The sequence below is a fragment of the Amblyraja radiata genome, chromosome X (genome assembly GCF_010909765.2).
Source record: "Amblyraja radiata isolate CabotCenter1 chromosome X, sAmbRad1.1.pri, whole genome shotgun sequence".
NCBI lineage: Eukaryota > Metazoa > Chordata > Chondrichthyes > Rajiformes > Rajidae > Amblyraja > Amblyraja radiata.
In genome coordinates, this window is record NC_045999.1 from 2,310,753 (window position 1) to 2,324,456 (window position 13,704).

Consider the following 13,704-nt stretch of genomic DNA (forward strand, 5'->3'; position numbering starts at 1 on the left):
ATCGAACCCGTGTCTCTGGTGCTGTAACGGGTCTGTCCCACTTACTCGAATTTTTTCGGCGACTGCCGGCACCCGTCATAGGTCGTTGCAGGTACGCCGAAAATTTTCAACACGTTGAAAATCCAGTGGTGACCAGAAAGACGTTACGACTCTTTGGGCGACTGAGGAGACGACTCACGACCATACAGGTGACATGTCGCGGGGTGAAGCCTGTATGGTCGCGAGTAGTCGCTCAAAGGGTTGTACCTTGTTCTGGTCGCCCCTGGATTTTCAACATGTTGAAAAAGTCGCGTAAGTGGGACAGGCCCATAAGGCAGCAACTCTACTACTGCGCCACCGTGCCGTTACAGTGTGGTGAACATGGTCATTTCTTGTCTTTCTTTGGTAAACTAGGAGCTGCAGTTCCTCCTTTCTACATAGATGGGGACGCGATGGCTGGCATTGACATGGTGGGCTGAAGAGCCTGCTTCTATGCCGTAATGATCCTATTATCAGCTACATGGGTGTATTAAGTGCAGAAATTGAAACATGCCTTAGGAATGGGATCTACAAATTTAAACTGTCAAATGGTCAAGAAATGCAGGCACCAACAGAATGTCTAGTATTCTCTGAGGAGGTGTATAAAGGCAATTGTGAACACAAGATTTTCCGTGTTGTGTACCTTGGCTTTCAGACTTGTCTAACTAGAAACCCTTGGGATTGCCAATGAAGTTGTAAATTGGATTATTAATTGCAGAGCTAAATGGGAAGTAGAGATTCACTGTCAGCAGTAATTGGTCTAATTGGACAGCTGTGACCACGAGGCTTCTCCAGGGACTGGTCCACTGATTCTTGCTCTTTCAATGAATTGAACAAAAGTCTAGAATATGCACTCATTTGTTACATTCATTTGAAACACAGATTCTTCTGAACAGTGGATTGTGTTGGGGGCGCAGCAGCAGAAATCAGAAACATGTTGATGTCAAATAGTCTTAATTGCTACCACTGCTGTCTCGAAGTTGTGCTATATGTGTATCTTTAGCCAAAAATCTGTAGCCTCCCTTTGATCTGGTATTTTGTTAGTTCACATGCCTGATCAATGGTGTTTTATCATTAATATTTTATTATTATTAATACTTAGTGTTTTCTGAGTCATTTGTAACTGTCACGGTATGTCATGTTGTTACTTGTTGGCGGAGCACCAAGGCAAATTCTTTGTATGTGAATACTTGGCCAATAAACTTACTTATTTGTTCAAAAAGGAACTGCAGATGCTGGAATATCGAAGGTAGACAAAATTGCTGGGGAAATTCAGCGGGTGCAGCAGCATCTATGGAGCGAAGGAAATAGGCGACGTTTCGGGCCGAAACCCTTCTTCAGACTGAAGAAGGATTTCGGCCCGAAACGTCGCCTACGTTCTTCGCTCCATAGATGCTGCTGCACCCGCTGAGTTTTCCCAAACTTACTTATTTAGTTACTTTAGCCTGTGAAATGCTTTCTGTTGCAGGTAGCAATAGCAGTTTCCCTCTCTCTCTTCTTCCCCTCCTCCCTACCGCCAAGAAAAACCCCAGATTATGTTTTAAAATTAGTGTTGAGGTGGCTTCAGCAACAGAGGATGGGCTGGGAAGTGAGGTTGTGGAATCTTGATAAGAGCAAGGACTGGGGGAGGAAAGTGAAGATCTCGGAGAAACCCCAACCGTCCACAGGGAGAACGTACAAACTCCGCACAGAACAGCACCCGTAGTTGGGATTGAGCCCGAGTCTCTGGCACCGCGAGCACTGTAAAGGGCCTGTCCCACTTTCACGACTTAATTCGAAACCTCTGCAGAGTTTAAAGGGCCTAAAAAAAAAAACCAAGATCGTGGTAGTCTACGAACTCCTACGACTATGTTCACAAACTCCTACGAGTATGTCTACGAATTCCCACGACTATTTCAATGCCCACCTTACGAGTAAAAAGTTGCAATTTCTTTTATCCCGACCATTTTTTTTATTTTTTTACCCGTGGACATTTTTTAAATCGGGCTGGAAAAAATGTCCGGACCTACCTGAAGCCACGAGTACCTACGGCTGACATAACGAGCCGCTACGATATATCTACGGACCCGTTACGAACATTCTGTGAGTTTGAATCAAGGGGAAAACTCGGGAGAATTCGTGAATTGCCTCGTGCAAGTGGGGCAGAAGCTCTACCGCTGCGCCATCTTGTCACCCATCTGAACGGAGGGCAGTAGATCGTGTCGGCAACAACATCAAGGCTGCAATCAGTTTGCATTCTGGTCACAGTCTGCTGCTGCAACATGTGCTATTCCGTGGAAAATTAGGAAAATATATCTTTGCTCTTCAATCAACTGTCACCACATGAGACTAAATCACTGAACCAGGTAAAATTGTTTAATTTGGTAATTGAGTGGATTTGCAGAAGATGCTCCTGGAATTTAAATAGCTATGATGTTTAAATTCTGTTCCCTGCTGTATGGCTGTCTACTAACTAAACTGGTGTAGGAAGGAACTGCAGAAGGTACACAAAATTGCTGGGGAAACTCAGCGGGTGCAGCAGCATCTATGGAGCGAAGGAAATAGGCGACGTTTCGGGCCGAAACCCTTCTTCAGACCAGCTGAGTTTCCCGCTGAGTTTCCCCAGCAATTTTGTGTACCTTCGATATTCCAGCATCTGCAGTTCCCTTTTGAACACAAGGAACTGCAGATGCTACTTTACACCAAAAATACATATTAAATGTTAGAGTAACTCAGCAGGACAGGCAGCATCTCTGGAGAGAAGGAATGGGTGATAATAGACAATAGACAATAGGTGCAGGAGTAGGCCATTTGGCCCTTCGTGCCAGCACCGCCATTCAATGTGATCATGGCTGATCATCCCCAATCAGTACCCCGCTCCTGCCTTCTTCCCATATCCCCTGACTCCGCTATTTTTAAGAGCTCTATCTAGCTCGCTCTTGAAAGCATCCAGAGAACCTGCCTGCACCGCCCTCTGAGGCAGAGAATTCCACAGACTGTTTGGGGGTCAAGCCCCTTCTTCAGGTCTCGACTTAAGACTTTTGCCTTCCATCACAGTGAGGAGGTGCCTGGTGAACTCACTGTGGTGGATGTTAATCTGTGTTTATTGTGTGTTTTTGTCATTTTTACTATATGTAGGACTGCAAGGCAACGAAATGACAATGCAGGCTACTTTGACCCGAAACGTCGCCCATTCCTTCCCTCCAGAGATGCTGCCTGTCTGTCCTGTTGAGTTACTGTAACATATATGACACTAAACATGGTATGTGTTTCTGTGGTAAGATGCAAGTGAGAATCAAGACAAAAGTAACCAATTTGAGCTTTACCATTTATTTCTATAGAATGACATACATTGACATAAGGGAAAAACAGTGACATCATCTCTCATTAGGAAAGGTGGAGATATTGAAGAATTACTGTAAAAAGTGAAAACATTGCCGACAATACCTACGTAACATCTGCAGCAGCTACTAAACAGTACACAAGTATTAACAATTTAGTTCTTTGAAAAATTGCCCTTTTAAGTCGTAGAGGAATTGGTTAACAGATTGCAGTCAGAAAGAGTAATTTGGGAGTAAGACGATACCAAACTAATTAGGACTACTGTACGTGAATGTTGAACGAACAGTATCGGGAATTGGATTTTGGGGGAGATGTATATATCATTTAATATTAACAATCGCAGTATAGAGATTTCGCAAAGCCAACCCGGTTCAAATTGTTTATGTCACTGGACATTCATTCTAATCTTACAGAGGACAATTGTTATTAGAGAACTCTCCTGTACTTTAAGTATACTTGGTTAGTACAAGTGTCAGAGGTTATGGGGAGAAGGCAGGAGAATGGGGTTAGGAGGGATAGATTGGCAGTGATTGAATGAGAACTTGATGGTCCGAATGGCTTAATTCTACTCCTATAACTTATGATCTTTAGTACACGGCAGAGCCCTGATAAAGCAAAATTAATATTAACAAAATTTGTAATGATGAAAATGGTATTATATCCGAAAGACTAAGACTATTTATTAATGCCAGACTTGGCGGCTCATGTTCCTCAAATGGAAAGCTTTTTTTACATTTTATACGATGCTTACATTTTTTATCTATGTGGTTTACCCTAACACAACTCTCTTCCTGCCATTGGCCTATACTTAATTCCCATTGTATAAACTGAGGTTTCCGTAGTATGCAAAATGTAATCAGCAATACCTGCATGCCATGTTCTGCAGGAAACCGAAGGAGAGATTCCAACTTAAAATAAAAATTGATCCCTTATTTTGAGATGGTTATTTTTAAACAAAAACAGACTATTGTGGCATGAAAGCATAAGGAAAAATCTTAAACCCTCATCCAAATGGAATGGTTGGACTCGAGCAGATGAGCTCCTCAAATTGGTCTAACCAAATGGCTTTATTGAATGCCGATGAAATGTGCAGATGCTGGTTTAGACTGAAAATAGACACAACATTGTTTTTTGATGCCTCAGACACAGTAAAGAAATTGGAAGATAGACACAAAATGTTGGAGTAACTCAGTGGGACAGACAGCCTCTGGATAGAAGGAATGGGTGATGTTTTAGGTCGAAACTCTTCCCGAGTCCGAAGAAGGGGCTTGACCTGAAACGTCACCCATTCCTTCTCTCCAGAGAATTTTGTCTATCTTCATTGCATGCAGTTTTTACTCTCACTAAAGCTGTTTGCCATGACTCTGGATGCAAGACGCTACCTTTCTAAAATAAAGCTCCAATATGGAAGTATAATTTTTTTTTTTTTTTGAAATGAATTAATTATCCAGGTGTGGAAAAAGGGCAGATGTTGAAATTCTTGGTGAATTGGTAAAACGCTCACATAGGAGTCTGGATATAGGAAGAAAAACTAATTGCAAATAGCGTCCAAACAGAAACGGATAATGGGATAACACAATATATAGAGAAACTTGAAGTTGTTGCTGTGAGTACATCGAATTTTGTGCATCAAACTGTAGGGAACCTTTATTCCAAATCATGGTTTTAATGTTTTAAAATGAATCATAAAATGTCTAACGGAAACTCATTACACTGCCACGCATTCTTGAAGAAAGCATAACATTTGGCAATATTTACACAATGCATGGCTAATGTTGAAAAGACAGGAATATATTTAGACATGGAGAGGTTTACTTGCACAGGAGGTGGAAAAAAGCGGTTACGTTTAGAGAAACAGGCCCTTCGGCCCATCAAGTCCGTGCCTACCAACTGCCCCCGTGAGTGTAGTGAGATACCATGTAATGTCTGTAGGAAAAGCTTGAACTCTCCAGTCATCTGGAAACTGATTTTAAGGATGAGGGAAATAAAAGCAACGAACATGACAATGATTTACTTTCACCAGCAGTAGCAGAAGAAGGAATTTTACCCCACTGTGCCTGAGGCGAACTGAATAAAATATTCTTTATTCCAGGCACCCTTCAGTCGGTGAGAAATTATTCTCATCAGCAGCCTGTAGCAAACCCTTCCCATCAATTTGGAAACACTACAAAAAAAAAATACTGAAAACTGCCACTTTACAGTGGATAGTTTTGGGACAAAATTATTGAAACTACAGAAAAATAACTTCTATAGAACTCATAAGAGTTATCTTAACAACTTGATAAGTAGGCATAGTGTCTGGGTCTTAGTGATAAATAGCATTAGAATGCACAATATATCCATGAAAGTGCTTTATTAATAGAGTTATTTTGTCATTTTAAGATTGTGTAACAGGATGCTGTGTGGAGGGAATGTTAAAGAATGATTGGAAAGTGCACACTTTTAGTTACAGTGCAGTGAAATGTTTACGCTGGGGCTGGGATGAAGTACACAACCAAATACATTAAAGGGTGGCAGTATCAGGAATTTTAAGTCTCTCCAGTAATTAAGCAGCAATTAGAATTCAAAAACATGATCTTTGAAGTCTACTGTAATTTTCACAAAAAAACATCTCACAATCACTTTATTTACATTTAATGAAATTAGCCTAATGCAAAGATCAGTCTTACTGTGAAATATTCAGTGGATACATTTGTGACATCAGGAATTTTTAGTTCCAAAGCCAGAGGTAATTTATTTGACTATTATACGTTTCTGAGAAAGCATTAATCTTTTACTTAAAGTGCTGCAGAACTCTGTTGTATTCCATCACAAAATACTTTAAGAACATGATTCCCATTTGTTTTATACACAAAACATGTCTAAAGTGCTAGCACCTGCAAAATTTACATTGAACACTTTTCTAATAACAGGAATGATAAATTGCCTAGTGTCTTTTTTCCTTAAATAGCTTTGAAACAAACAATTCTTCAATTTCCAGCTCGGAAGGAGGTTATGAGTAGACTGTAGGCAAGTAAATTCACGAGTAACATGATCAGAACTTCTGTACAATCAGGGTACTACTTTGCAAGTTTAAATCATGAAGTACTTTTCTGTATTCCATGGATTACAAGCAAGAAATAAGTAAAGTATAGGCTTGACCCAAAACAGCAGAGACTAGTCAACTATAAATCATGCTCCAACAGTTTCTACAAGTGTACAGAGCCAATTATCACCAGAGCCACTGACCACAGTTTAAATATTATGTACATTTCCTCTACTTTAATTGAAGATTTGGACTCATCTCAGATTATATTTACTGTACAAAATTAATTCACTATGCCTTCCCCATGTACAAACTGTTTCAGATCTGAACACCATGGCAGCTTTGCAAATTAGAACTCTTCACAATACTGATCAAAATCAATTAGAAAATTGAGGGGACTACAATAACAGGAATGCGAGCTTTCTATAATTAATTGCAAGTCACCCTTTCCCAGTTTTCTATTTCATAACATACGTGTTACAGACATGCATTCTATTTGTCTTAACAGAGACCCTTACAGTTTGTAGCAACTTCCATGAAGTAGTTAATAAGCATTAGCTTTTTTTCCCTTGTTGATTCAATGCTGTATTGATTGACCATTGGCAGTATCTTCGATCCCATATGTTCTTGCTGCTGATACATCATTCAGCACCTGAACTTGCTAACAATGAATTGGTTTCCAATACAAGGGAATCCAATTGCATTTTTATTTTTATTTTTATGGGTTCTTAACTGGAAACCAAGTTGCTCATTTCCCCAACCGAACAATTATGATTTAGCCTCTGTACAAGCATGATGTTTATGGCTTGTACTTCTATAACCCAGGCCAACAGCCCTTCTGTGCATGACCTATTCTGGTTCCAGTGTCTATTCCTCTGGCCTCTCTCTCTTTCAGATCCATTTGAAAATGCTATGAGATAATAGCTGACAGAGTGGAGTACAACGCTCAGAAACAAGGGTGGAAATAACATCCAGTGATACAAGTGCAGACACTGTCTGTAATGTGCTGTTCATAGCTTCCAATTGTCATTGGAGAAAGCTTGTACAAAGATTATGCAACGATACTTTAGTAAAGATGCATAAAATGTGGTTATAGCTTGAACAAGATCAGCACAGTTGCAAATTAAGTGACAATAAGCAACATCCTTCTAGCGAATCCTGCTCCGACCACAAATCCACAAGCAACGCGGAACTGATTTTGAGACTCCAACCAAATTTCTGAGAAGTTTGACAACGTCATAGAGTTTTTTTAAAAAAGCGTTTGCAACTGATGGAATAGTGCAGTAACAAATTAAGACTTTCAAGTGACAAACACTTAATTAACGGAAACCATTAAGCTGCTAAATAAATCTCAAGGAAAAAAAATATTAGAACATAGATCAAATTTTCGTGCGAACTAACTGGCCTGTTAGCTCAACACCATAAGATGACTTGAGGCAGCGTCAGGGTTTATCTGACATATTGTTATTCACTTAAGGACATTTGTTAAATTGATTTATTCCATTTAACTTGCAACGAGTGCACCAGAAATTCAGAACTGATGTGTCTGATTAGGTTCGAATGTTAGACACTTGGGAGAAATTCATCTTTAGTTGCCAGTTCCAAATGTGTGGTGGCAGAGTTTGACGACCAGTTCCGCTGACTACTGATATTGGTATCCAGCGAGGTCAAAAGAATCTGCTGCCCAAACAAACAATACAACTTGTCGCAGATACCTCCTCACACATTTGATTCTGAAATCCAAGGACAATTTGATCCCTTGCACCACCCTGGTTGCATTTACGTAGAATGACCAGAAGAATCCCGATTCACAAACACAGGTGGGAACTTAAAACAAATGGATCTATTGAAGCAGTTTCCCTTATTTTACGCCACTACAGACTCGCCAAACTTTTCGCTAATACTCTGCATTCCACAAAAGAGCCTTGGACAATCACAATGTCGATCTCAATACAGTAATCAATACCAGGAGTGATCTATGGGCCAGGAGTTTCTCTATGCCCATCTGCAGATGTTCCAGGCATTCTGGCAGTGTTATTGAACTACCGTTCCCACATTTGCATGTGTGCATGATTATTCTTGAAGCTGGAAGGATCCTATATCATCACAAACAATTTCAATATCGATAACGTCACACCGTTTAAAACTATTTTGCACATTGTTCTACAGTAACCAAGATCTTGGCTTCTAGTGTACATCACAAATATTAGCTGCTTTTCAGAACACCTGATCTCTGAACAATATTCACGGAGAAGGGAAAAATAAAACATACACGCTGCACTTTCCACCTGACCCTGGATGCAGGGGTTCTGCTGTAAACTGACGAGGTGCGTTAATGCAGAAGCTTACATCTGGTTGTTAAGGGCGTAGTTGGGGGTGTCCGAGTACTCTGTGTACTGCGGGTTCGGCATCGACCCCTGGGCTGCTCCGACAGCAGCTTGCTGGGCTGCCTGTTGTACATGCGGGTTCTTCCATGCCCCCGTCGTCCATTCCTCCTGAGCTTTGCTCATGCTGCCCCCACTGCCGCGGTAATAGTTGTGAACCTGGGGGTCAGGAAAAAAAATAGTCCATTTTAAATCAGTTCCTCAAATTCAATTCCCACAGAATGTTTACGTTTAGTTTACTGTCACGTGCAGTGAAAACGCTTTTGTTGCGTGCTAACCTGTCAGCGGAAAGACAATACATGATTACAATCGATCCATTTACAGTGTATAAGATACATGATAAGGGAGGATACGTAGAAACTTTGAAAAGAGGTGCAGGAGTAGGCCATTCAGCCCTTCGAGCCTGCACCGCCATTCAATATGATCATGGCTGATCATCCAGAATCAGTCCCCCGTTCCTGCCTTCTCCCCATATCCCTTGATATTGTTAGCCCAAAGAGCTATATCTAACTCTCTCTTGAATACATCCAGTGAATTGCCCTCCACTGCCTCTGAGGCCAAGTCAATGGATATTTATAAGGCAGAGATAAATAAATTATTGATTAGTACGGGTGCCCGGGGTTATGGGGAGAAGTCAGGAGAATGGGGTTAGGAGGGAGAGATAGATCAGCCATGATTGAATGGCAGAGTAGACTTGATGGGGCGAATGGCCTAATTCTGCTATTATCACTGATGATCTTATTAATGAAGGAGGCAGACCAGAAATGTCATTCAATTGCAACAATGAAGGTGATGATTCAACTTGCAGACCAGTGGTTGTGAAAAACTGTCTGTTTCTTTCTATTTAAGGAATCTTTGCTATTTGCATCAGCTATTTGTGATAGCAGGTACATATTTTCACTTACTGCCAAAATATTTTAACGCAAACGAGTCTTCTCATGTCTAGGTAATTTCTCAACAAAAATAACATAGATAATTGATTGATAGATAGAAAAATACAAAATGGAAACAGGCCCTTTGGCCCACCGAGTCCATCCTGATCATTGATCATCCATTCACATTAGTTCTAGGGAAAGACCACATAATGCTGGAGGAACTCAGCGGGTGAGGTAGCATCCCTGGAGATCACGGGAAGGTGACATTTCAAGTCCAGGGGTGCCTGACCCGCTGAGTTACTCCAGCACTTTGTGTCTTTCTGTGATAGAACAGCATCTGCAGTTCCTTGTTTCTAAAAGGAATAACTGAAGAAAATGGATAGCTGAAGCTCAAGAGGGGGTCCTTTCACAGACGGCAGCCCATCATAAATAAATTAGATAGACACTAAATGTTTGAGTAACTCAGCGGGACAGGCAGCATCTCTAGAGAGAAGGAAAGGGTGACTTTTCGGGTCGAGACCTGTCTTCAGACTGTCAGGGAAGAGGGAGTCTAGAGATATGGAAGGTGTGAAAACGAAACTCTCAGTCTGCAGAAGGGTCTCGACCCGAAACGACACCTATTCCTTCTCTCCAGAGACGCTGCCTGTCCCGCTGAGTTACTTCAGCCTTTTGCGTCTATCTTCGGTATAGACCAGCATCTGCAGTTCCTTCCTACACAATAAATACATTAGATTTGACTGAAATTGTTAACAGCAAAGCTGAAAGCAAAAGGTAAAATGTTCCATTATTTTAAAGAAATGCATGGGTGATAAGATAGCATTCTATTTGGTAATTTGAAAGGATATTTATTTCACTTTCAGATGCTGGAACCATACCTCTGCATCTGCTATCTATAACAGGGCATAGTGATAGATTAAAGCATGACAAATATTTGAGCTAGGTTTTGCTGTCTGTGATATTCTAAAGAATTTTCCCTTAATGTGAGAAGCCAAAACAATGTACTGTCCAAATTAGAATTACATTTACTTTAACTTGCGTTCAGCTGGAGGTTACTTTTAATGCAGTTTGCTCATTGGAACAACATTCATTTCTCAAAGCCCCTGCTGTGTGGAGCCGATATGTCCAACGGGTATTAAACACAGGTTTACCACAGCTCGGCTATTGCAACCAATTCTGATTCCACACTTCAGTAAGGATGCAAAGGGCATAAAAAAGGTGCAGAAAAGATTTTAGAATGGATCCAAGTGGATTTCAGCTTTAAGGTTAATAATGGATGGGATTTATATAGCGCCTTTCTAATACTCAAGGCGCTTTACATCGCATTATTCATTCACTCCTCAGTCACACTCGGTGGTGGTAAGCTACTTCTGTAGCCACAGCTGCCCTGGGGCAGACTGACGGAAGCGTGGCTGCCAATCTGCGCCTACGGCCCCTCCGACCACCACCAATCACTCACACACATTCACACACAGGCAAAGGTGGGTGAAGTGTCTTGCCCAAGGACACAACGACAGTATGCACTCCAAGCGGGATTCGAACCGGCTACCTTCCGGTTGCCAGCCGAACACTTAGCCCATTGTGCCATCTGTCGTCCCTAGGTTAGACTGTTGAAGCTGGAGTTATTCTCCTTGGTACAAGACATGAAGCTGCTCCCTTTAGTAGATGGTTCAACAACCAAGCAGCACTGATGGGGATGATCAGCCATGACCATCTTGAATGGCGGTGCTGGCTCGAAGGGCCGAATGGCCTACTCCTGCACCTATTGTTTATTAATTTAAAACTGGGCAAAAGGGAGGAGGGGCAATAGAAGCTTTTTGAAAAATCTAGAGAGTAGAAATGACCTGGGATGTTATAGTAACAGGAAACATTCAAAAAGGAGAAGATAATGGTTCCATGGCATGTTATTGTCACACGTGGAAGTCCTTTTGTACACAGTTCAGTACAAACCTTCCCCTTCACAAGCATCCTTAAGCACAAGAGTGCAAGAATAGTAGATCATACTGAAGCAGTACACAATTTGCAGGGAGAGGAGGAAAGAGGGGGGGGGGGGGGGGAAATAGGACAAAATGGCATTGGTTTGCTGAAGGGCTTGTCCCACAACTCGATTTTTTTGGCGACTTGCCGGCAGCCATCATAGTCGCAGCTGGTCGTAGAATAAAGGGGAGGTCATTTAAGACTGAGGTGGGAAAAACTTTTTCAGAGAGTTGTGAATTTATGGAATTCCCTGCCACAGAGTGCAGTGGAGGCCAAGTCACTGGATGGATTTAAGAGAGAGTTAGATAGAGTTCTAGGGGCTAGTGGAGTCAAGGGATATGGGGAGAAGGCAGGCACGCGTTATTGATAGGGGTCGATCAGCCATGATCACAATGAATGGCGGTGCTGGCTCGAAGGCCTCCTCCTGCACCTATTTTCTATGTAGGTCGCCGAAAATTTAAAAAATGGTGAAAATCCAGCGGCGACCAGAAAAAGGTACGACTCTTTGGGCGACTCCTCACGACCATACAGGCTTCACTCCGCGACACTTCATTCATTTCTTCACTCCAGAGATGCTGCCTGTCCTGCTGAATTACTCCAGCTTTTTGTGTCTACCTTCGGTTTAAACCAGCATCTGCAGTTCCTTCCTACACTAGACGTCAAATATACCATAGCTTACTAATTGCTGGAAAATAGCAGCATAACTCTGGCGTCAACAAGCCAGGCATCAGAGAAGATGCAGCCGTACTGTATGTGGACAGTGCATGAAAAATTAATTGGAGGACATGACTTTTGTTTACACTGGCAACAAGACTAATGATACATTAATTGAATTCCCCCAAAATATGATTGCCGCACTCATTAGGAATTCAACAACGCACAATTATTCTAATACTGTAATTAATCAAACAGTGAACAGCTCTGGATTTCAGGAGGCCAGCAATAAAAAAAGTTTAATTTTAATTATAAAGGACCAACACTTCCATTGGCAAAGAGCTGATAAAATCAGAATTAGTTACTGCCTTAGAAAATGTTTTCATTTAAATTAGGATCCTCAAACACTACAATTTACATTTTATTTCATAGTCGTGCAATATGAAACCAGGCCTTCAGTCCATGCCAACCAGTGATCACCCATTCTCTCTCATTCTATGTTATCCCACTTTCTCAATTCATTCCCTACACACCAGGGACAATTTACAGAGACCAATTGACCTCCTCACTTTGGGATCTGGGTGGAAACCGGAGCACCCGGAGAAAACCCACACAGTCCCGGGGAGAACATGAAAACTCCACACGAGGAACGCCCCAAGGTCAGAATCGAACCAGAGTCACAGGTGCTGAGGCAGCAGGTATACAAGCAGCGTTTCTGTATCAACCCTCCCATTGCTATCCAAAATCACAGCTGCTGGAGACTGAAATCCCAACGCCCAGTGTCAGGGTTGTTGGAGCCCAGCTCTTTGGTTTAACAAGCTGATCAGGAAGGCTGGCTCCGTCCTGGGTGCGGTGTTGGATTCATGGGAGGTGGCCTTGGAGTGGAAGATGCTCTTCAAACTGTGGAGCATCCTGGATAATACTCTTGGTCAACCTGTGGAGTAGCTTCAGCAACACGTTAGTTCCACCACAGTTGCAGTACAGAACGCCACAGGAGATCATTTTTTCCTGTGGCTATCAAACTGTACAATCCCTTCCCCTTCAGTCGTGGGGTAGACCAACTACCCTCCCTAATCTTTGCACATCCCCAATCCTTTCCACTCGTCACTTTAATGTCAAGTTTCATGTATCTTGTGTTTTACGACTGCTGGTAGACTCCTGGGATAAATAAAGTTCTATCGTATCGTATGGCAAGGCAAGTGGACATACAGACGGAGCATGCAAGACCACTAGATGCTGTAGGGATTATGAAGACGCTCAGCTTTTTACCAGTGTGCAGTTAACAGCTCTTCAGTCTTGGCTTTAAATGTTTAATTGTCTGCTTATTCTCAGATCAGTTTGACTCATGGATTTAATTAGCAAATTATTTTTTTTTTGATCAAAGGTTTCTGGTTTATTCCATTATAAATAACTGTGATTCATTTAACAATCGTGCTCAGTTCCTGTGCATTTG

At 41.8% G+C, this 13,704-nt stretch overlaps 1 protein-coding gene across 1 annotated transcript in view; it reads right to left on the reverse strand.

The window, feature by feature from the left end:
- Positions 1 to 5,514: 5,514 nt before the first annotated feature.
- scamp5 (secretory carrier membrane protein 5) overlaps positions 5,515 to 13,704 on the reverse strand; it is a 45,059-nt gene continuing 36,869 nt past the window's right edge. The window contains exon 7 of the mRNA XM_033014906.1: positions 5,515 to 8,907. Coding sequence (XP_032870797.1) covers positions 8,710 to 8,907 — 198 coding nt within the window. The 3' untranslated portion in view covers positions 5,515 to 8,709. The remainder of the gene's footprint in view (positions 8,908 to 13,704) is intronic.